Source organism: Trachurus trachurus (genome assembly GCF_905171665.1).
Source record: "Trachurus trachurus genome assembly, chromosome: 9".
NCBI classification, from domain to species: Eukaryota; Metazoa; Chordata; class Actinopteri; order Carangiformes; family Carangidae; genus Trachurus; species Trachurus trachurus.
The window spans coordinates 23,825,675-23,846,322 of record NC_139895.1 but is presented as its reverse complement, the minus strand read 5'-3'; the positions used below and the strand labels follow the sequence as shown (position 1 = coordinate 23,846,322).

General features: G+C 41.2%; 2 protein-coding genes across 2 annotated transcripts; both read right to left on the bottom strand.

Annotated features, from left to right (window-relative positions):
• Positions 1–1,452: 1,452 nt before the first annotated feature.
• On the bottom strand, positions 1,453–4,796 carry LOC310991850 (arrestin domain-containing protein 3-like; the record flags this gene model as incomplete). The annotated part of the gene is made up of 6 exons (XM_083979781.1): positions 1,453–1,865; positions 2,032–2,297; positions 2,410–2,512; positions 3,154–3,301; positions 4,534–4,597; positions 4,685–4,796. The coding sequence occupies 6 exons, from the start codon at positions 4,794–4,796 to the stop codon at positions 1,767–1,769; spliced, it is 792 nt and encodes a 263-aa protein (XP_083835907.1). The 3' UTR covers positions 1,453–1,766.
• A 1,123-nt stretch (positions 4,797–5,919) lies between these two features.
• Positions 5,920–8,970, bottom strand: LOC310992041 (arrestin domain-containing protein 3-like). Its single transcript, XM_083980005.1, has 6 exons — positions 8,809–8,970; positions 8,656–8,725; positions 8,279–8,426; positions 7,674–7,776; positions 7,283–7,578; positions 5,920–7,145 (listed from the first exon to the last, which is right to left on the bottom strand). The coding sequence occupies exons 1-6, from the start codon at positions 8,930–8,932 to the stop codon at positions 7,065–7,067; spliced, it is 822 nt and encodes a 273-aa protein (XP_083836131.1). The 5' UTR covers positions 8,933–8,970; the 3' UTR covers positions 5,920–7,064.
• Between the last annotated feature and the right edge of the window lie 11,678 nt (positions 8,971–20,648).

Sequence of the window (20,648 nt, the reverse complement as noted above, 5' to 3'; positions counted from 1 at the left end):
GTTGAAGGCCTGCTGGAGTCTGGGGCCACGATTCGCCTTATGGCCCAATTTAATTAAACCACTAGATGGCACTCAAGACTTGACTGTGATGCTCAATGTTGATCAAAAAGAACAAGCCATGACTGTACACGACTTACTGACAACTTAACATGACATTACAAACCTAAATGTCATATTTCCTTAAGATACAGTTCAGTCATTTCAGAGCTGCTCTATAGGAATAAACTGCAGAGTGGCATTTTAAACATAATGTCTTATGCTTTGATAACAAGTGGTTTACCTAACTGCCCTTTGATGGGGTTATGATACACAATACAGCCATAAAACGCATATAAAGACCCATTAAAGCTGTCAGTACAAGGCATGTAGCCTAATAGCTCCAGGCACAAGTGAACTTGATCGCAGATCATTTCACACCTGCTGTCTTGTTCTGTTTGAGAAGGGAACAGACCCACCGGCAGTGTCTTGGGTTGGTAGTAGGACATGGACAAATGACTAGTTAGAGATTGTGCCTGAGTTGTCACAGATGTAAAGAGGCAATGCATCGCTAACTATAGCTACTAGATTTGCCCTCTGGCAGCTATCACAAAATCAAGAATTTGGTCATCACTGAAACATACCGAACCTATGCATTGTCAGTAAATTAAAAGTCGGTCAAACACTTACAGCAGGAAAAAAGGTTTAGAAGAAAAATCTGGAAGCCAAAGCTTTGTCATACTCCCATTCCTTGTTAATGGTTCATTTTCTATTTTTCTAAGTGTTTATGTGTTTGACAAGAAAGTTGGTGATATTTAACTCAGAATCTCAATATAGTGCCTCAACCTCTTTTTTTCCCGTCTGTTTCTTTATTTAAAGCAGAAGTAAGCGGAATGTTTGTGTTAATATAAGTAAATAGTTATATCTTCCGACAGCAATCACTTGTATAGAGTGTTTGGTCCGAAACACGGGTCTGTCAGTCACTCTGCTCTGCTGTAAGCCGAGGAGAAAACTTTCCTTGTATCCTACAACCTTTATCCAATGAGGAGAGAGAACGGCATAAAGGGGTGGTCCTCTCTGTGTGTGCAGCCAAGGGATGCGCATGAATGTGGTGACGTAGGGACGAGGACGGGGACTGCTAACTCCATCGGCTGACAAGAAGTTAGCCAAAACGACCGGATTGCTTACTTCTGCTTTAAGGTCTAACAGAAACACATACCAAGTTCATCTGAGCCACAGTCTGCTTCTCTCTGTGCTGCTTTTCTTACATGGGACTACACTAGGTTCATGTTAATTATGATTTTTTGGCATAGGTACACTGCAACAAGTGCTAACGTGAGTGAAGCTGTCACCTGATTCAGATTCTGCCCTCAAAAGACTTTTTCAAATACCTTGAAATACTAATTTTTTTTTTTTCAAAACAATAATATCCAGATTCTGCTTTCAATGCCAACGTTTCATTACCATAACAAATTGGAAAAGAGGCAACTTTTAAAAACAAACAAAATAACACCATAAAAATAGGTTTTGCAGCCAGACAATGTTTTTTTATAAAAAGGCAGAAGTCATCCCTGATTGGGTTGGGTCAAAAATCCTGAGAAATAGCACAACGCTCTCCCAACAACAACAGTGCAAATAAAATGAAGTTGCAACAGCACAACTCCAAGGAGTGTAGTTCATTTGAATCAACAGGTAAAGTAAGTGGAGTCACATTGTGACACACGACCAAGTTGTGAGGGAGAGAGAGGGAGGAGGAAATAAATCCAGGTGAGCCCTCCTTCTATATGTACTCACAAATGAGGTTGGGGATAGATTTGTAGAGCGGGCTCACACAGTATGATGGGAAATAGAACTGAAAGATCGGGGACACACCATCCACCGAGGCTCACCTGCAGGAGACACAAGAAATGAACATAAACAGATGTGAAACTCACAGAGTCAATAATTAAAATGTGTTCCTAAATAAGTTGTTTCCACCTTAAAGTAGCAGTCACAGTGGATCACAAACAAATTAACTATATCTCCCAGTATAAGGCTTTCCTTAGTACTACCAACCTCAATTACATATTCAACCACCAGGATGCTGCAGTTAGAGATGGAGAGTGCTGCAGATGAGGGAATAGTGAGCATGAGCTCAGTGTACACGTCAGAGGTGTGAGCGCTGATGGGCTGTCCAGTCGTTGACTCCAGAATCTTGGAACAGTTACTCTTGGCAGCACTGTTGGTGAGAGAGTATTTCTGCTTCTGCTGCAGCTTCACCTTCGGAGTAACTGTACGAGTTGTCCCGTTGCTAAACTTGCAGATTACTTTCACAGTTTCACCTGGAGGAAGAACAGACGTAGTGTCAGGAGGACAACCTTTGATTGCTTCATGCAAATGGTTATTTCTTGAGAAAGCAAGGATGGATGGATGGATGGATGGCTGCTTTTATACCAGGAATGAAAGCTTTCTTCTCTGTTCTGGCTGTCATTGAGAGAGTATTGGAGGTACAAAATAGAGAACACACTGTCGTCAGGTTGGAGCCTGCGAGAGGAGCCTGTACAGGAGAGAAAAATCAACAGATTTGATCCACTGTGTTAACAACATGATACAATATGCACCAGTGAGCTTTAACTGCACCTATAAAATGCCACCATAAACAAAGTTTCTAATGTTCTCACCACCATTTAGTTTTGTATTGGCTGCTTTTATACCTCCACCATTTTAATTGTGAATTACACAGTGAAGCAAGAGCACAAATTATGAACACATTTAAAGAATATTTCATACATATTCAGTTTCATTTCTTTTCACCATAGTGAGCTCACTCAAATCCTCCCTGGAATTAGTGTATGGCGTTACGACTCGGATTGTATTTCTACCAATTAGGGATATTTTACTTAGAACAGGACTGAAGTAGTGCATAATTATGACCTTCAGTCTAATTCTAAGTTCTCAAACCTCGGTTCAGTTTTATTGTTACATCACACATCAAAGTGGTCAAGTAAAAACAAGCACTGAGACACATAACTGCAGAGAGCTTTTGTTAATGAAAGCAGTCACACCCATAATTTTCTTGCTGGGAAAGGTCACGATATAAAGTAGCCTAAACGTGGGAGGGACAAGGAAGGTTGGCAGAGCTGCTAGTTGCCCTGAAGGTCCTGGGTGAGTTATATTATCAAGTCATACATCACTCACCTGCAGCTCTGGCTGGTTCATATTAATGTGGTGCACAAAATTCAGCACCGTCTCAAATTCCTTCTTCATATGCCATGGCCTCTTGATGCCCACTGTCATATTGTAAAGTATTTTTCCATGAACTCCGCAGAAGGAGGATGGGAAGTCTCTGCATTGATACAAAACAATTAAAGCAGAAGTAAGTGATATATTTGTGTTAATATAAGTCTTAAATAGTTATATCTTCCGACAGCAATCACTTACATAGAGTGTTTGGTCTGAAACACGGGTCTGTCAGTCCCTCTGCTCTGCTCTGAGCCGAGGAGAAAACATTTATCGTATCCTACAGTTTTTATCCAATGAGGAGAGAGAACGGCATGCAGGGTTGTGTGTGCAGCCAAGGGACGCCGTGAATGTGGCGACGTAGGGACGAGGACTGTTATGGTGCGTTCAAGGAAACTCGTATTTTTCCGACCGTGAAGTCGTACCAGTTCGATCTGGTACGAGTTCACCGGTCGGAAGTTACGAGTGGCCGTTATAGTGACTTTCACCGGTAAAGAAGGTCGGAAAAACACGAGTGGGTTGCCTGGAACGCTACAAAGTCGTAAGTTGTGACTTGAAGCTGTAATTTACGATTTCAAAAGCCTGCCTGGAACGCAGCATTAGCGAAAACGACCGGACCACTTAAAGCAGATATCAGTGGAATGTTTTTGTTAATATAAGTCCTAAATAGTCCTATTTTCCGTCAGCAATCACTTACATGAAGTATTTCAGCCTAAACACGAGTCTCTCCGTCACTCTGCTCTGCTGTAACCCAAGGAGAAAATTTTCCTTGTGGGATACAAGTGTTATCCAATGAGGAGAGAGAACGGCATGAAGGGCTGTGTGTGCAGCCAAGGGATGCGCGTGAATATGGTGACGTAGCACGAGGACCAATTGATGCCTGACAAGGGCGGGGGCTGCTAACTCATGGTGCGTTCAAAGAAACTCGTACTTTGTGTTTTTCCTTCCTGTGAAGTCATACCAGTTCGATCTGGTACGAGTTCACGGGTCGGAAGTTACGAGTGGCCGTTATAGGGAACTTTCACAGACAACAGGATGGTAAAAACACGAGCTAGGGGTTACCTGGAACGCTACCAAGTCGTAGTTGTGACTTGAAGCTGTAACTTACGGTTTCAAAAGCCTGCCTTGAACGCAGCATTAGCCGAAACGGCCGTGAAGCTGATATCTGCTTTAAAAATGAAGAAACAAAGAGATCTTGAAGCATGAGAGAAAAAACAAAAAATACACACAAAGTTCTGCAAAAGCTCGATGATAATGCATTCAGATCAGATAAAAGCCTATAAACACACATCTGAGTTGAGAATGGACACAAGAATGGATAAAGCAGCTCATACCCACCCCACCGGCAGCTGACATGAAAACGGATACATATGCGTGCCAGGCTGAATTGTCACGTCGGTAGCTGTGAGAGAAAGACAATAGTTAGGTTCACCATGACTTTTATTGCTGATGATTGTCAATGTTGCATCCGAACAAATATAGGGCATACTGTTGTTGCTTTGCATGAGGACGGCTTTTAAATCGAAGAGCTGCAGTTCTGTGAACCCTCCGCTGTCTCCTCCTTTTCCTTGATCCCCCTCCGCCGGTGGTCCAGTGGACATGGACCTCTCCTTTCAGATGCGTTGATATATAAGTTATCTTTGTATCTTTCGAGAGGTCGAAGGTCACATGTCCAGTTATTAGATCGCCACTGGAGACGGTATTCTTCTCATTTAAAGCGTTGAAATGTATATTGAAATTCTTGAAGGTCTCCTGAAACATCGTTAAAACCTAGTTAAGTAAAAACAACAACAAAAACACGCGCGCAACGCACACTCACCGCCAAGCCAAATAAACGATGAGCTACGATAAAAGACACTTAAGAGTGGCAACAGCAAAACTACTATCCTCCTTTGAGGAACGTTGGCTCAGTTTTCGTCAACAAAACTGCTTTACAGACAGCGCAGGCGCAGAATGTACCAGGGCCCAGCCCATATTTAAGGCGGAGCCGGAGGGCTGCGGTCCTGGGTCTGCAGGACTTGAGACACTTCCTTCTGCTGTGTGTGGTCACTCACAATTAGTGAATGTGCAATATGAGAAGAGTGCAGGACATAAAAGCAAAGTCCATGAAAAGCTATTCAAGTTGTCTGCTCTTCAAACATTGTTTAATAACACTTAATGGTGCAACAATTGGCTACATATGCTCACGCTATTTTATTGAACTTTCTTGTATGAAATTAGGATTACTGTTTCTTGTCCAAATCAATGCCTCCTTTGTGAAGGACTACATTGTTCAGCTATTTTGGTGTTTTTTCTCAGACCCACTAACCATGATCAAATTCACGAGATCATTATAATTGCTTCTTTTTTTTTTACTGCATTTATTGCATGTTAACTTTTAACATGACATGTATTTTAGATTTGTATTGAACCTTTATTCATGTATAGGTAAATAGAGATCAAGTTATCAACTGAACATGCACAAAAAAATATTTAAAAACACAATTGATAGCCCAAAAAGGAATAATCTATTAGTGAGTTGAGTTTCATTTAATCAGAGTTCATTCCACATATTCAAGGTTCATTCCATATATTCAGAGTTTCATTCAATATATTCAAAAGTTCACTCAATATATTCAGAGTTTAATTCAATATGGTTCATTCCATATTCAAATATTAATTTCCTGAACGGCATGCCATAATATCTACCACTTTTCTTTTCTTTTTTTTTTACCAATTACTGTATGTAGGTAAAGTGCTTCATGAATACAATAAATTATTTTGCAATATTGCACTAAAACATGGAACACTTTATACCAGTTAAATACCATAAAACAACTGTGAGATGAAACAATAAAAACGTTCATATTTAATATAACATGTTTCATGTGACTTTTCTAATGACATGTAGCCTATAGTACATCAATGCATGATCATAGCACATTTTAAATGGTATTAAGTGGTAATAATATTCAAACTGTAACATCCCTACCCTCATGTTTCAGTTGTGTCTGATGGTTGTATGTTGTTTTAAGGCAGTTTCCACAAAGCAAACTTGTTGCACTGTTTGGCTTGTAATTCATATACTGTAGAGTCAGTTCCTATATAAGTGAGGCACTATGCTGTATATACTGTAGAAGCTGACAATACATTTAATTTCTACATTAGATTTGACCCCGGGAAGACTAGCGGCGACCCCAGGAAGACTAGCGGCGTTCTAGAGCGCAGCTAATGGGGATCCTAACAAATAAAACAGATATGATCACTGCAATAAGCGCGAACATTAGTGAACCTGTCAGGCTTCTTGCTCCTCCCCTCAAAATAATGTATTTCAAATACTTTCAAGTACTAATTCAAATTTTCGAAACAACATACATTTTGAAAAAAAGAGAGTGCCAAGGCACTCATCTTAAATAAAAATATTAAAATGTCTGCATTAAGGGCCAAATATAGTAAAAAAAGACGCTTTGATGCGTTTTGGCTGAGAGCCTTCGTCACTTCCTGACGATAAAGTTTTCAGAACAACATATATTATATTCAGATGCTGCTTTCAATGCCACATTTCATTAGCACCATACATTTGAAACATATGTTTGTCAAACTAGGAAAAGTAGGCATCTTAAAAAATATAAATAAATCACAAAATTTGGTTGTCAAAACAGTCATGTCCTTGACCTGTTAAAAGGCAGAAGTCATCCCAGGTTAGGGTTGAGTAAAAAATCCTGAGAAATAGCATAAGGCGCTCCCAACAACAACAACAACAACAACGCAAATAAACTGAAATGGCAACTTCACAACTCCAAGGAGTTAGTTAATTTGACCCAACAGGTAAAAGAAGTGGACACCAGACCAAGGAAATGGATCCTGGCGAGTCCTTCCTCTATATGTACTCATAAATGAGGTGGAGGCTCACACAGAACGATTGGAAACACAACTGCAAGGCCGGGGACACCCCACCCACTGAGGCTCACCTGCAGGAGACACAAGAAATGAACATGAACAAATGTTAAATTCAAGGAGTCCATAATTGATTTTTATTTTTGCAGTCAAACTGGATCACAAACAAATGAATCATATCTTCCAGTATCCGGCTTCCATTAGTACCAACCTTAATTTCATACTGAACCGTCAGGTTCTCGCAGTTAGAGATGGAGACCACTGCAGATGAGGGAATAGTGAGCATGATCTCAGTGTGCTCGTCAGAGGTGTAAGCGCTGATAGGCTGTCCAGTCACTGACTCTAAAGTCTCGCGAACCTGCCTCACTGACTCTAAAGTCTTGCGAACCTGCCTGTTGGAAATGTTGTTGGGGATTTTGTAGACCTGTGTCTGCTGCAGCATCACATTTGGAGTAATTGTACGAGGTGACCCATTATTAACCATGAAGGTTATTTTTACAGTTTCACCTGGAGGAAGAACAGACACAGTGACAGGAGGACAATTTTTGATAACTTCATTATCATGCATATCAGAAAAAACGATGGGTGGATGGTAACAGTACCAAGAATGAAGGCTTTCTTCTCTGTACTGGCTTTCAGTGAGACAGGATAGGAGGAGCAAAACAGAGTGCACACTGTCATTTCGTTGGAGCCTGAGAGAGGAGCCTGTACAGAAGAGACGAGTTGACAGATTTACAGAGGTGAAGCACTGATCAACAGATTTTATCTACTGTGCTGAAAAACACAATACATGTACATTCACCCACAAACTTAAATCAAACTGCACCTTTAAATAACGTTTCTAATCTTCTCACGACCTTTAGAAAAAAAAAAAAAAAAATACTGTAGCCTATACATTTCCTGCTTTTTAAATTGTAAATTTGCACAGTGGGGCAGTGATGTAAATTTTTCGTACATTCAGTTTCATTTATTTTCTATAGTGAACTCGCTGCTGGACTACTAAGTTACAACTTGTGTTATTATTGGTTTGAGGTATCTAATATATGCCGATTTAATCAAGTTTAAGCAAACACCTTTATATTGTTGCTGTTAAAGCTCACAATATAAAGTAGAGAAAACCTGTAGCAGGAACTTTGGCAGAGATGCTTCTTTGTATTTACCCTGGACATCCTTGGTGAGTTACATCATCCAGTCATGCATTACCTACCTGCAGCTCAGGCTGGTCCATAATAATGCGGTTTACATAGTTCAGCCCTATCTCAAACTCCTTCTTCATATGCCAAGGCCGCTTGATGCCCGCAATTATGTAATAGACTATTTGACCATAATGTCCATTGAAGGGGGATGGGAAGCTTCTGCGTTGATGCAAATCCATTCAAAATAAAAGGTGGAAACAAACAAAGAGAAAAACATTCAGATGAAAATGCATCAAATTCAGGCATTAACGTTATTTACACATTTTGGTTTAATCTGCTGCATTTGTTTCTCCATAGAATTTATGACAGCTACTTTATGTGTTTGGTTTCTGGAAAACCACGTGACCCCCCAGATGAAAAAAGAATGGAGAAAGCAGCTCGTACCCACCCCTCAGGCAGCCGACTCGAAAACGGGAACATGTGTGCGCCGGGCTGTAGTGTCACAGAATCGTCGGTAGCTGTGAGAAAAAGACCACAGTTAGGTTGACAATGTGTTGATAATAATAGTTGTTGCATCCAAACAAATTCAACAGGTACATACTGCTGGCTTGCACGAGGACATGCTCTAAGTCGAAGAAGTCCACTTTGGCTGTGTGATACTTTCGCCGTTCCAAGTTCCCCGTATAGCCCTTCCACTGGAGATTGACCTCTCCTTTCACATGCATCGATATCGAATTGATCTTTGTCTCTTTCGTTAGGTCGAAGGACACATGTCCTTACTGGATCGCCGCTGGAGAAAGTATTCCTGTCATTTAAAGCGTTGACATTTATGTTGAAATTCTTGAAGATCTCCTCAAACATAGTTTGCCTAATTTTGTACACGCCCGTACGGTACACGTTCTAATATTGAGAAGGACTTTGTGAATAATGAAATATAACACGGTAACAGCCTATAGCTCGCTTGCCAGAACTCCACCCGAACCCGAACAAAGACAAGATGCTAAACATCCGTTATATTTCCTTTCACAATAAAAGTCTCACAATTGCTGCTCTCAGCCAGACGTCCCAGGTTAGTGAATATCAGCACACTGGTTTTCTTGGGGTGAGAACCAGCGGAATAACAAAGAGGAGACTGCTCTCATCAAGGAAATTAAGATGATGGTGTTGGCATTGCTCCATAATAAGGCTAAAAAGATTACATCAGTGTTTTCTGTGCTGTAGGAAGCCAAGAGGAATCTGGTGGAGTCAGTCAAGTAGCAGATCTTTGTCTTCATCTCCATCATTATTATCATCTTCATCATCATCACCTGGAGCACTTTGACCCTTAATGCACCCAAACCTCTAATCAAGTCAGGTTATAGAGCTAAACCTCTCTACACAGTTTAATTAGTTTAGAGTTAGAAGACGTGATAGAAGTCAAACATATTTAAGATTACTTTGTCAAATTACTTTTCTAATGACACGTAGAGTACATCAATGCATGATCCTGATACATTTTTAAATGGTGTTGTTAAGTGTTAATAATATTCAAACTGTAACATTCCTCCCCTCACATTTCAGTTAACTTGGTCAACTGGTGAAACTGGATGAATGTCCTGTAAACATCTGCAATAATCCAAGATTGACAGTAGGCTACATAGATAAAGAAAATAGACACACACTAAGAACTGTATGGCAGTGTGTCTGATAGTAATTTGTTGTTTTAAGGCAGTTTCTACAAAGCAAACTTTGTGCCGTTTGGCTTGTAATTAATATACCGAGGAGGCACTTGTACATTAAGCACTATAAGGTGTAGGCTATACAATGAGAACATGTTCCTACATTATATTTTTATCCTTCAGCAGATCAAAGCGTGTTTTAAAACACATAGGTATACCAAGTTCATCTGAGTCACAGTCTGCTTCTCTGTGTGCTGCTTTTATACATATGACCATGTTAACGACTGCGTTTTGACAAAGGTCCACTGCAACAAGTGCTAACATGAGTGAACCTGTCAGGCCTCTGAATAAATCTCTATAAATCATGTGCTTCTTGCTCCTCCCCTCAAAATAATGTATTTCAAATACTTTCAAGTACTAATTCAAATTTTCGAAACAACATAAATTAGAAAAAAAAAAAAAAGCGAAAGTACCACTCACAAGGCACTCATCTTGAACAAAAATATTAAAATGTCTGCATTAAAGCAGAAGTAAGCGATCCGGTTGTTTTGGCTAACTTCTTGTCAGCCGATGGAGTTAGCAGTCCCCGCCCTCGTCCCTACGTCACCACATTCACGCACATCCCTTGGCTGCACACACAGAGAGGACCGCCCCTTTATGCCGTTCTCTCTCCTCATTGGATAAAGGTTGTAGGATACAAGGAAAGTTTTCTCCTCGGCTTACAGCAGAGCAGAGTGACTGACAGACCCGTGTTTCAGACCAAACACAATATATAAGTGATTGCCGTCGGAAGATATGACTATTTAAGACTTATATTAAAGCAGAAGTAAGCGGAATATTTGTGTTAATATAAGTCTTAAATACAACCTTACAACCTACAACCTTTATCCAATGAGGAGAGAGAACGGCATAAAGGGCTGTGTGTGCAGCCAAGGGATGTACGTGAATGTGGTGACGTAGGGACGAGGACCAATAGAGTGCCGAAGCGGAAGCAGGAAGTAACGGCCCCATGGGACCTCAATTCGAAAAAAGGCTCCATAGAAATGAACGAGACTCCAAGATTTATTTCGTGATCCGTTTGAATTGTGCCATGACAAAAAATATGTCCTCTACCTGTTTAAAACATCACGTTTCATGCCGAGAAATCAGCAGTTTATAGTAAAACGGCAACAGAAGAATGTATTTTGTGTGACGACGCTCTACGGACTACAGATCTGTGTCCCACAAAAAATACGTCACCAACTGACACGGGAAAGGGCGGCATTTGGTGTGTGATGTCACCTACGCGACTTGTAGTCTTTCTGGTTACGGATTCTTCCGAATTTTATTATATATATATATTATTTCAAACGGATCACGAAATAAATCTTGCAGTCTCGTTCATTTCTATGGAGTCTTTTTTTGAATTGAGGACCCATGGGGCCATTACTTCCTGCTTCCGCTTCGGCACTCTATAGATCCATGACGAGGGTGGGGACTGCTAACTCCATCGGCTGACAAGAAGTTAGCCAAAACGACCGGATCGCTTACTTCTGCTTTAACACAAACATTCCAAACAAACATTTTGGTTTAATCTGCTGCATTTGTTTCTCCATAGAATTTATGACAGCTGCTTTATGTGTTTGTTTTCTGGAAATCCACGTGACCCCCCTGACGAAAAAAGAATGGAGAAAGCAGCTCGTACCCACCCCTCAGGCAGCTGACTCGAAAACGGTAACGTGTGCGCCGGGCTGTAGTGTCACAGAGTTGTCGGTAGCTGTGAGAAAAAGACAATAGTTAGGTTGACAATGTGTTGATAATAATAGTTGTTGCATCCAAACAAATTCAACGGGTACATACTGCTGTTGGCTTGCACGAGGACATGCTTTAAGTCGAAGAGCTCCACTTTGTTTGTGGGATACTTTCGCCGTTGCGTTCTCAAGTTCCTCGACCTCTCCTTTCACATGCATCGATATCGAAGTGATCTTTGTCTCTTTCGTTAGGTCGAAGGACACATGTCCAGTTACTGGATCGCCTCTGGAGAAAGTATTCCTGTCATTTAAAGCGTTGACATTTACGTTGAAATTCTTGAAGGTCTCCTGAAACATAGTCAGCCTAATTGTAGTTGTACACGCCCGTACGGTAATGAAATATAACACGGTATAGCTCACTTGCCAGAACTAGTGCAGCCCACCCATGGATAAAATACATCCATGAGTCCACCCTAACCCGAACCCCCGAACCAAAGAAAAGATGCTAAACATCATCACCAAACATCCGTTATATTTCCTTTCACAATAAAAGTCTCACAAATGCTTTTAAGATAAACTTAAATGTAGACCTACTTAAAGGTGTACAGAAATGGCTGTTTGTCCTGTTTGTCCTGTTTGTCCTGTTTGTCGCGCCGAGTTGTCACGAGCTGCAACACGAGTTTACCCGAGTAAGGAAAACGAATTTGATTGGTCGTTATCGAGCGGGTGGGATATTCAAAGCTTGGGGCGAGACCGAGCTCCGTGTGTGTGTGCGTGTCTCAGACGTTTGAATGACGGATAACGGATCCAATATCAGTGGCTGGTGAATCGTGTACAGGCTGACGTATAATCCGTGCGCCTGCATTATCCAATGCGGAGAAAAAAAAAAACACACTTTCATCCCGGATTTACTCAAAAATAGAATTTTGCACAAAGTTTGGGCTACATCGTCTGATAGATGAGTTATTACACTAATTTTATGACCCAGAGTGGGCTTAAATTCAATTTTCTTTTCTGTACACCTTTAACTACATCAAAATAAAGTCTGTCAATAAAATTGCTTACATTTATTTAAACAACAACAAAAAGTAAAACAACATAGGCCTTCACAGAAACCACTGCTGAGAAAAATAGCTTGGGCCAAGAAACACAAGGAATGGACATTAAATCAGTGGAAATCTAGTTGGTTTGCACTTAGTGGGGCCATGATTTGTTTTTCAACAGGTTATGACCCTAAACACGTCTGCAGGTTTATGTGGACTATTTTACCAATAACGAGTGTTGGTTGGTAGAGTGTTGAATCAGAAGACCTCCAGAATCAGAGACACATTTGACAGTGATACCTCTGGTACTTTCTATTTGCTCAGGTTGTTGACTTCAGATCACACAACTATGTGTTTAGTTTAGCTTTAAATTGACATTTTACAGTAGGTTGGATTCCCAGGCCTGGGACATTTTTGGTTGGAGTTTGCTCATGTGTATGAACTTTGTGGGTTCTCTCTCTCTCTGTCTACTCTGGTTTGCTCTCTACAGACTCTAAATTGCCAGTTGATATGAATGTGAGTGTGTGTGCGTTGTTAGCCAGTCCTATGACAGACTGGTGACCTGTCCAGGTGGTGCAGCCCTCGCTCTGTGTCAGCTGGGATGGCCTCTCCTGCACAGATCAGTGGTACAGACAGTTGATGGACGATTGTGGCATGCTGATGCGGGGGTTTGGAGGTGGAGGGACGATACTGTACAAAGACAAAACATAGATACAGGTGGTTGCTCTATACAGTATGCTGCTGCCCCCTTTAGGAAAACAGATGGAATGTACCACTAACTCTAATCAGCACACAGTTGTAAAAGGGCACAAAGCGTTGAAAAACAAAACACGAATCAGCATAGTACCTATAGCATAATTTTTGTGTGTGTAAGTAATAGTTTTCTATCTTTTTTTCATGTGACAGTGTTGAGTCATTGAGTTTGACAACCACAATATCACAAAATTTAAGATCAAAATAAAGTAAAAGAAGGAAGCCAGTTGCCTGTTTCTGTTGTCCTGTTGTCCAAAAGACTTCAGTGATGTCATTTCCTGATGTACATGCTCATATGGATCATTCCATTGTTTTTATGGGGGGATAATCATTTGTGTGACAGGGTTGAGGGGTTAGCCTACTCAGGTACAGAACTAAATAATGAATAATTGTCTACAAGTAGATGTTTAGGTTAATATCAAAATGTATGGACTTTTTTAATAGTTTGATTTGGTATATAAGTATACTTTCATTGAAGGCCATGAGGGACATGACAAAATAGGTGGTGTCAACTGAAAAAACAATATAATTTCTCATAAAAATATCAAATTTAATTAATGTTTTTTAGACTGTATTAAAGGAGACATTTCAATGTACAGTATGCTGTTAAAATATAGATTTTGGTGACCCAATAGTTAAAGCAGAAGTGAGTGATATATTTGTGTTAATATAAGTCTTAAATAGTTATATCTTCTGACAGCAATCACTTACATAGAGTGTTTGGACTGAAACACGGGTCTCTCAGTCCCTCTGCTCTGCTCTGAGCCGAAGAGAAAACATTTATCGTATCCTACAGTTTTTATCCAATGAGGAGAGAGAACGGCATGCAGGGCTGTGTGTGCAGCCAAGGAACGCCGTGAATGTGGTGACGTAGCGACGTAGCGACGAGGACTGTTATGGTGCGTTCAAGGAAACTCGTATTTTTCCGACCGTGAAGTGGTACCAGTTCGATCTGGTACGAGTTCACCGGTCAGAAGTTACGAGTGGCCGTTATAGTGACTTTCACCGGTAAAACAGGTCGGAAAAACACGAGTGGGTTGCCTGAAACGCTACAAAGTCGTAAGTTGTGACTTGAAGCTGTAATTTACGATTTCAAAAGCCTGCCTGGAACGCAGCATTAGCGAAAACGACCGGACCACTCACTTCTGCTTCAAACTACACCATCTGATTCCATGATTTATTTTTTAACTTCAATTGTTCATTTGTTCCATGATTTCATTTCATTCAGAGTACTGAGACATTAAACTCCGCGTTCAAAAAACTGCAATCCCCTCGGCTGTCGCTGGGAGTTGCTCCCAGAAGAGAGCTATGTTAAAATAGCCGATTTTACAACATATTACATAAAAACATATTTACAGCCTGGTACATTTTATTTTTTTGGTCTCAACCGATAGTTTCTACCCCCGCACACACTCTGAGGAGGGTGAATTTAAAAAAAAAACTCTACCGTTTTACTATTATTAGGTTAAAAGTTCTGGCCAATTAGGGCGCGGAAACGTTGAGTGACAGGTCCGGAGACCGCTGCTTCGAGGCCAGTGGGCGGGTTCTCCCCAACGGCCGCACCTCTCCAAATATGGCAAGTAGAATCCAACATGGCGCGGTTCAAACCCCCGTAGTAGCGGCACAAAACAGACTCCCCCAAACCAATGGGTGATGTCACGGGTGCTACGTCCATTCTTTTTACAGTCTTATGATTAAACTGCATTATTTTCAATAAAAATAATTTAAAAAAACTGGAAAAATCAGGGTGTTTCCTAAACTTTTGACTGGTAGTGTATTCTCATTGTGATAACAGTTTTTGTAAATTTTCTCACAGTATAGTCTAGTAGGAAGAGGGGGGTATCATGCACCCCCCGGAAATATACTTCTAACCAATGTTTCTAGATTGGAAAACATGTGTAGAAAATGATGAGCTATGTTAAAAAGTTGTCAGAATGTCCCATGTATCATTTTTATGCAAATTAGTGCCGCCATTATCGAAATAACCTAATTTCACTATATCTCAGCCAATATTGCAGATATCTGAACAAATAAGGTGTCTAGACCCATGTTTTGAGGGTCAGAGATCATAATAAAACTATTCATAAAGTGATCACATGTTGGTGGCATGCTAGTAAGCCAACCTAACCCTTTTACCAATTACAAGACGCCAATGTTGGAGATACCAAATAAGGTGTCTAGACAGAGGTTGTTGTGTGTTTAACCAAGGTTTATTTGGATCAAACATCACAATAGGACTCTTCTTGATGTGACCACTCCTCTCTTTCCCATGCCAGATAAACAGTCAAGTAAATGGTTCTCCACTATGCATCACTCATCATCGTTTTCACTGAAATCATCAGAGTTAAACTCATCCTCTCCTTCCTCTTTCTCCTCCTCTTCCTGTTCATGCTCTCCAGTGTCATGGGGATCAACCAGTGAAGTTGGTAGGATAGGACCACAGGACCACACCGGTTTCAACACTCCTTCATCAGTCTTCATCCATCCCTGCCCCTCATCATAGGGTTTTGGTTTTTCCAGAATAGGTTCATCAGCTCGCTTGTACAAGGCGACGCGGTAGTTCACACGTCGGGCATGTGGCTTCAGAGCAGAGTGGCATGGAGGAAGGCCAGCCAGGTCAACCTTAGACTTGCAAGTGAGTTTCTTGTCCTCCCCCACCATGTTGAGTAGCAACTTGGCACAGACAACAAGACTCACAACTCACTCAGGCTTGACACTCTAGCAGTCACTGAGTTGACTGGATATGTGAAACCTGGGATTCTTCTTCAAGGGCCCCACCTTCCTTCTCCCTTTGATGGCACTGGTACAGTCTTCTCTACTGAACACATAGAACCCAAGAAGAGTTGCGCGGTTGTCTTCTCCCAGGGATTCTGCAATACTACTACTGCCTGGCTTCCGGTGCATCTGTCCCCATTGATGTTGAGATGGACGTGTTACAGTACGAGCAGAAGCTGTGGGCAAGGCTGCTAAAGCTGACTTCATCAGACCCCTACAGTGTGAAGATCCAGGAAGCTTCTTTAACCCAACAACTTCTCAACATCTCTGAGCTTGCAGAATCCCTGGGAGAAGACTACCGCACCACTCTTCTTGGGTTCTATGTGTTCAGTGGTGAAGACTGTACCACTGCCAAGTATATTTTTTTGTCTTTTTCATGCCTTTATTTGACAGTACAGTTGAGAGAGACTGGAAATAGGGAGGCAGAGAGAGGGGGAATGACACGCAGGAAAGGGCTGTCCGATGCGGGATTCAAACCGGGGCCGCCTGCACGAGGACTATAGCCTCAATATATGGGGCGCCTGCTTAACCCACTGCGCCATTCGACGCCCCGGAAGGTGGGGCCCTTGAAGAAGAATCCCCAATTTCACGTATTCAGTCAACTCAGTGACTGCTAGAGTGTCAAGCCTGAGATGCTGAGGCAGTTGGAGCAATTCACCTGTCTGATGTCTGATGTCTTCAGTGGATGTTGTCCGTGCCGAGTTGCTACGCAACATGGTGGGGGAGGACAAGAAACTCACTTGCAAGTCTAAGGTTGACCTGGTTCGCCTTCCTCCATGCCACTCTGCTCTGAAGCCACATGCCCGACGTGTGAACTACCGTGTTGCCTTGTACTAGCTGATGAACCTATTCTGGAAAAACCAAAACCCTATGATGAGGGGCAGGGATGGATGAAGACTGATGAAGGAGTGTTGAAACCGGTGTGGTCCTGTGGTCCTATCCTACCAACTTCACTGGTTGATCCCCATGACACTGGAGAGCATGAACAGGAAGAGGAGGAGAAAGAGGAAGGAGAGGATGAGTTTAACTCTGATGATTTCAGTGAAAACGATGATGAGTGATGCATAGTGGAGAACCATTTACTTGACTGTTTATCTGGCATGGGAAAGAGAAGAGTGGTCACATCAAGAAGAGTTCTATTATGATGTTTGATCCAAATAAACCTTGGTTAAACACACAACAACCTCTGTCTAGACACCTTATTTGGTATCTCCAATATTGGCGTCTTGTAATTGGTAAAAGGGTTAGGTTGGCTTACTAGCATGCCACCAACATGTGATCACTTTATGAATAGTTTTATTATGATCTCTGACCCCCAAAACATGGGTCTAGACACCTTATTTGTTCAGATATCTGCAATATTGGCTGAGATATAGTGAAATTAGGTTATTTCGATAATGGCGGCACTAATTTGCATAAAAATGATACATGGGACATTCTGACAACTTTTTAACATAGCTCATCATTTTCTACACATTTTTTCCAATCTAGAAACATTGGTTAGAAGTATATTTCCGGGGGGTGCATGATACCCCCCTCTTCGTACTAGACTAGTAGGCCTATACTGTAATCAGAAATATTGTGTTATATAATAGGCTATAATATATTTTTGTCCATATTGCGTAGACCTACTAAATGAATATCTAAAGGACATGATAAAGGAGAAAAGAACGTTGAATGAGCCTATACATTTACTCAAAACTTATGCATTTTTAAGTAAGTAGTGTAGTACGCTTAATACAGTAATACGTTAGTGCTTATAATGATAGTGGTGAAGTTTACTGAAGCAGATATTACCAGAGCCAGTCTATTGACGAGCCTTGCCACTCTCCATAAGCCCCATTGTATCGAACTTGGTTGCAGTTCCACCAGAATTCCACTAGGAGTGCTCGCGGGCGAGTGCAGAATGAATGGGGCCCTATGGAGCTAGAAGGCTAAATTTGTCCCTTTCACCTGGTAATAGTCAAAAAATCGCAAATATTGTTGTATTTTCTGCAAGATCAATATGGATTATAGGTTAAAAGTGAAATTGTTGAGGAGTTTTGTCCTTTCGATTTCCTACAGGTCGGGCTGTTGTTGCCCATAAAACGCTAGCATTCTGCTAATGAATGCTGATTGGTCAGTGACGACTATTTACGACCAGAGATCCCACCTGATGACACAATAGCTGTAAAACGGGCGAAAAGCTGTTTTATTTCCTTCTGTAACGCTGTTATTATGCACTTTATTAACTTTTAATATTTTTTCAAGCGAGAAAGTAACCGTTTAGTCCCCCAATATGCGGTCAGTTTATCCAAATGACGGCTGTTAAGAAGTCTGCTCCGATGTTTTCGGAGAAGTGAAGCTCCACCTGTGGAGCAATGACCGGGACATCACAGCAGCAGCAGCCGGGCTGCTGACGTGCTCGGTCGGCCTACCTCTGTCGTCGATCCCAGCGAAGAAAACGGTCGCTAATTAACTTACCCGTAAGTTTTTAGAGGTTTACCACCGGCTGGTTAAATTCTTTTTAGGAGATAAATGTTGGTCTCATTGATGAAATCTAACAATTGTAGCAGTAGCATTAGTTTATTGTTTGAATGTAAAGTGAAGCTTCATGTGTGTATTGGACAGAGAGCAGTGCTGCCTGGGTGCTCTGTAGCCTACGTCCACCACATTTACATAAATAAATAAATGTTTTACAATGAACCGATCGTCTGCATTAAATGTTTTTTTTTTAATTTTTTAGTATGTTATATTATATAACATGGTTACGGTCCGCGGTTCCGTAGACGGGCTGGACGGGCTGTCATCGTGCTCTGAGGTGACTCAGAAATTACCGTAAAGCAGTCTCTTGTCTGTGACGTCATCATGTTTTTTGAAGAGCTTTTTAGAACAGAAGAGTGAACTTAAAAAATCCAATATTCAGCCAAGTGCATTTTATTGCTTCCCCCTTTTGATAATAATATTCAAATTACTTGACAAAAAATTATTTCCAGAGAAAAGTGGATTTTTAGGGGTGTATCCCCATTGACTCCCATTCATTCTGCACTCGCCTGCGAGCGCCCCCACATGGACAGAGACGTGTACCGAAAACCCGGAAGTTGGACGAGAGTGGCACTTCTCCTCAATATTACAATACATTAAGTCTATTAAAAAATCCATCAACATGAAAGCTATAAAGACTTTGAATTTATGTACACTTTATAATGTTTTTGTATGAAAGCTTGTATCTGCATTGTCTTCTTCTCAATATTAGAAATTCTCTGATATTACTGTACCATGATTAATGTTTCACCCGTGTTGCTTTGCAGACATAGCCTATGTACTTTTTACATTTTGCATTGTTTTCTTTGGTTTAAAATGTTTTTGCCCACATTTTGGTCACTCCTCCAAATGACTACCCTGCAAGAGAAGAAATAGCGATAACAGCAGGCTATAGTGAAAATATAGTGAATCGTTTTGTTCTGTTAAACTTAACATTTAGCCTAACATTTATCTAAAATTGCCCTTAGGTGAAGGCCCAAGAAAAAATATTGAAAGAATGTTTAGGCTAAAGTATTTTATTTTAATTCATTTTTGTTAGTTTTTAGGCTACCTACTGAAATAATAATTTCTAGATTATTGTTGTAGACTTTTCTTGGCAAACAATGGGTTAATACAATGGACCAATCACAATTTTTCTTCTGATGGCATCTCAGAGCGATAGATAACAGTAAATCGCTCTGATCTGGGTGACTCAAGTAGCCTAGAAATCTAGACGCACCCTATCGGCAGCAAATATATTGCTCCGTAGGTACACTACATTATAATGATATAGTCTGACTTGTCAGGCTATGATTCAAGTGGATGTCACATGAATTTGATATCAAGACAGCAAGTCATATTTCGTTAAAGGGTTGCAGCAAAATTAGTTCCCGGCGGCATCTTCAGGGTTTTCACGAATACTAAAATCGGCATGGATGAAGTTAGTCTGAAAGTTGTCAGTGGGTGAGTGAGCAAGAAGAAACAAGACCTAACGGGGGAAAAAGTAGAGCAACTAAGAGAAATTGCGGAAACAATTGAAGAAGACTGTGTAGTTTCTGGGTTTATTGGAACTCCGTTACTATTTCAGAAGATAGAAAAACTTAGGCTGCACAGTTATCTTGAAAGGTCGATCATCATCATCTAACAAGCTAGCAAGAGAGCTACCAAGAGCATTTCAAGATGGCTGCTCCTCACCTGGCGGCTGCTCCAAACTCTCTTTCGCCGTCAACAGTGTGGATTCATCGGCTGTTTGGCCGGACTGTGCCCGCATTCATGTCCAGTTTACTGACGGCGGTTCTCCAACACACAGCTGCCGTCCTCCCGCAGCTCAGCTTCCACCTGTCCAACCCACCACCACCAGGTCAGCATCACACACGACCACAACATCATCTATTCAACATGCGCTCAACATACTCTTCTCCCCCAGGACATCCCGACAGACCGGGTTTCTTAACACAAACGTGGCAACAACCTCTAGAC

What these genes read in the sequence shown, in the direction of transcription:
- LOC310992041 (XM_083980005.1), bottom strand. Translation starts at nt 8,932, where the DNA reads ATGCATGTGAAAGGAGAGGTCAATCTCCAGTGGAAGGGCTATACGGGG. An exon ending in TCGAGTCGGCTGCCTGAGGG is followed by an intron (nt 8,427 to 8,655) that starts GTGGGTACGAGC and finishes GCATCAACGCAG; the next exon opens with AAGCTTCCCATCCCCCTTCA. An exon ending in GAAGAAAGCCTTCATTCTTG is followed by an intron (nt 7,579 to 7,673) that starts GTACTGTTACCA and finishes TTCTTCCTCCAG; the next exon opens with GTGAAACTGTAAAAATAACC.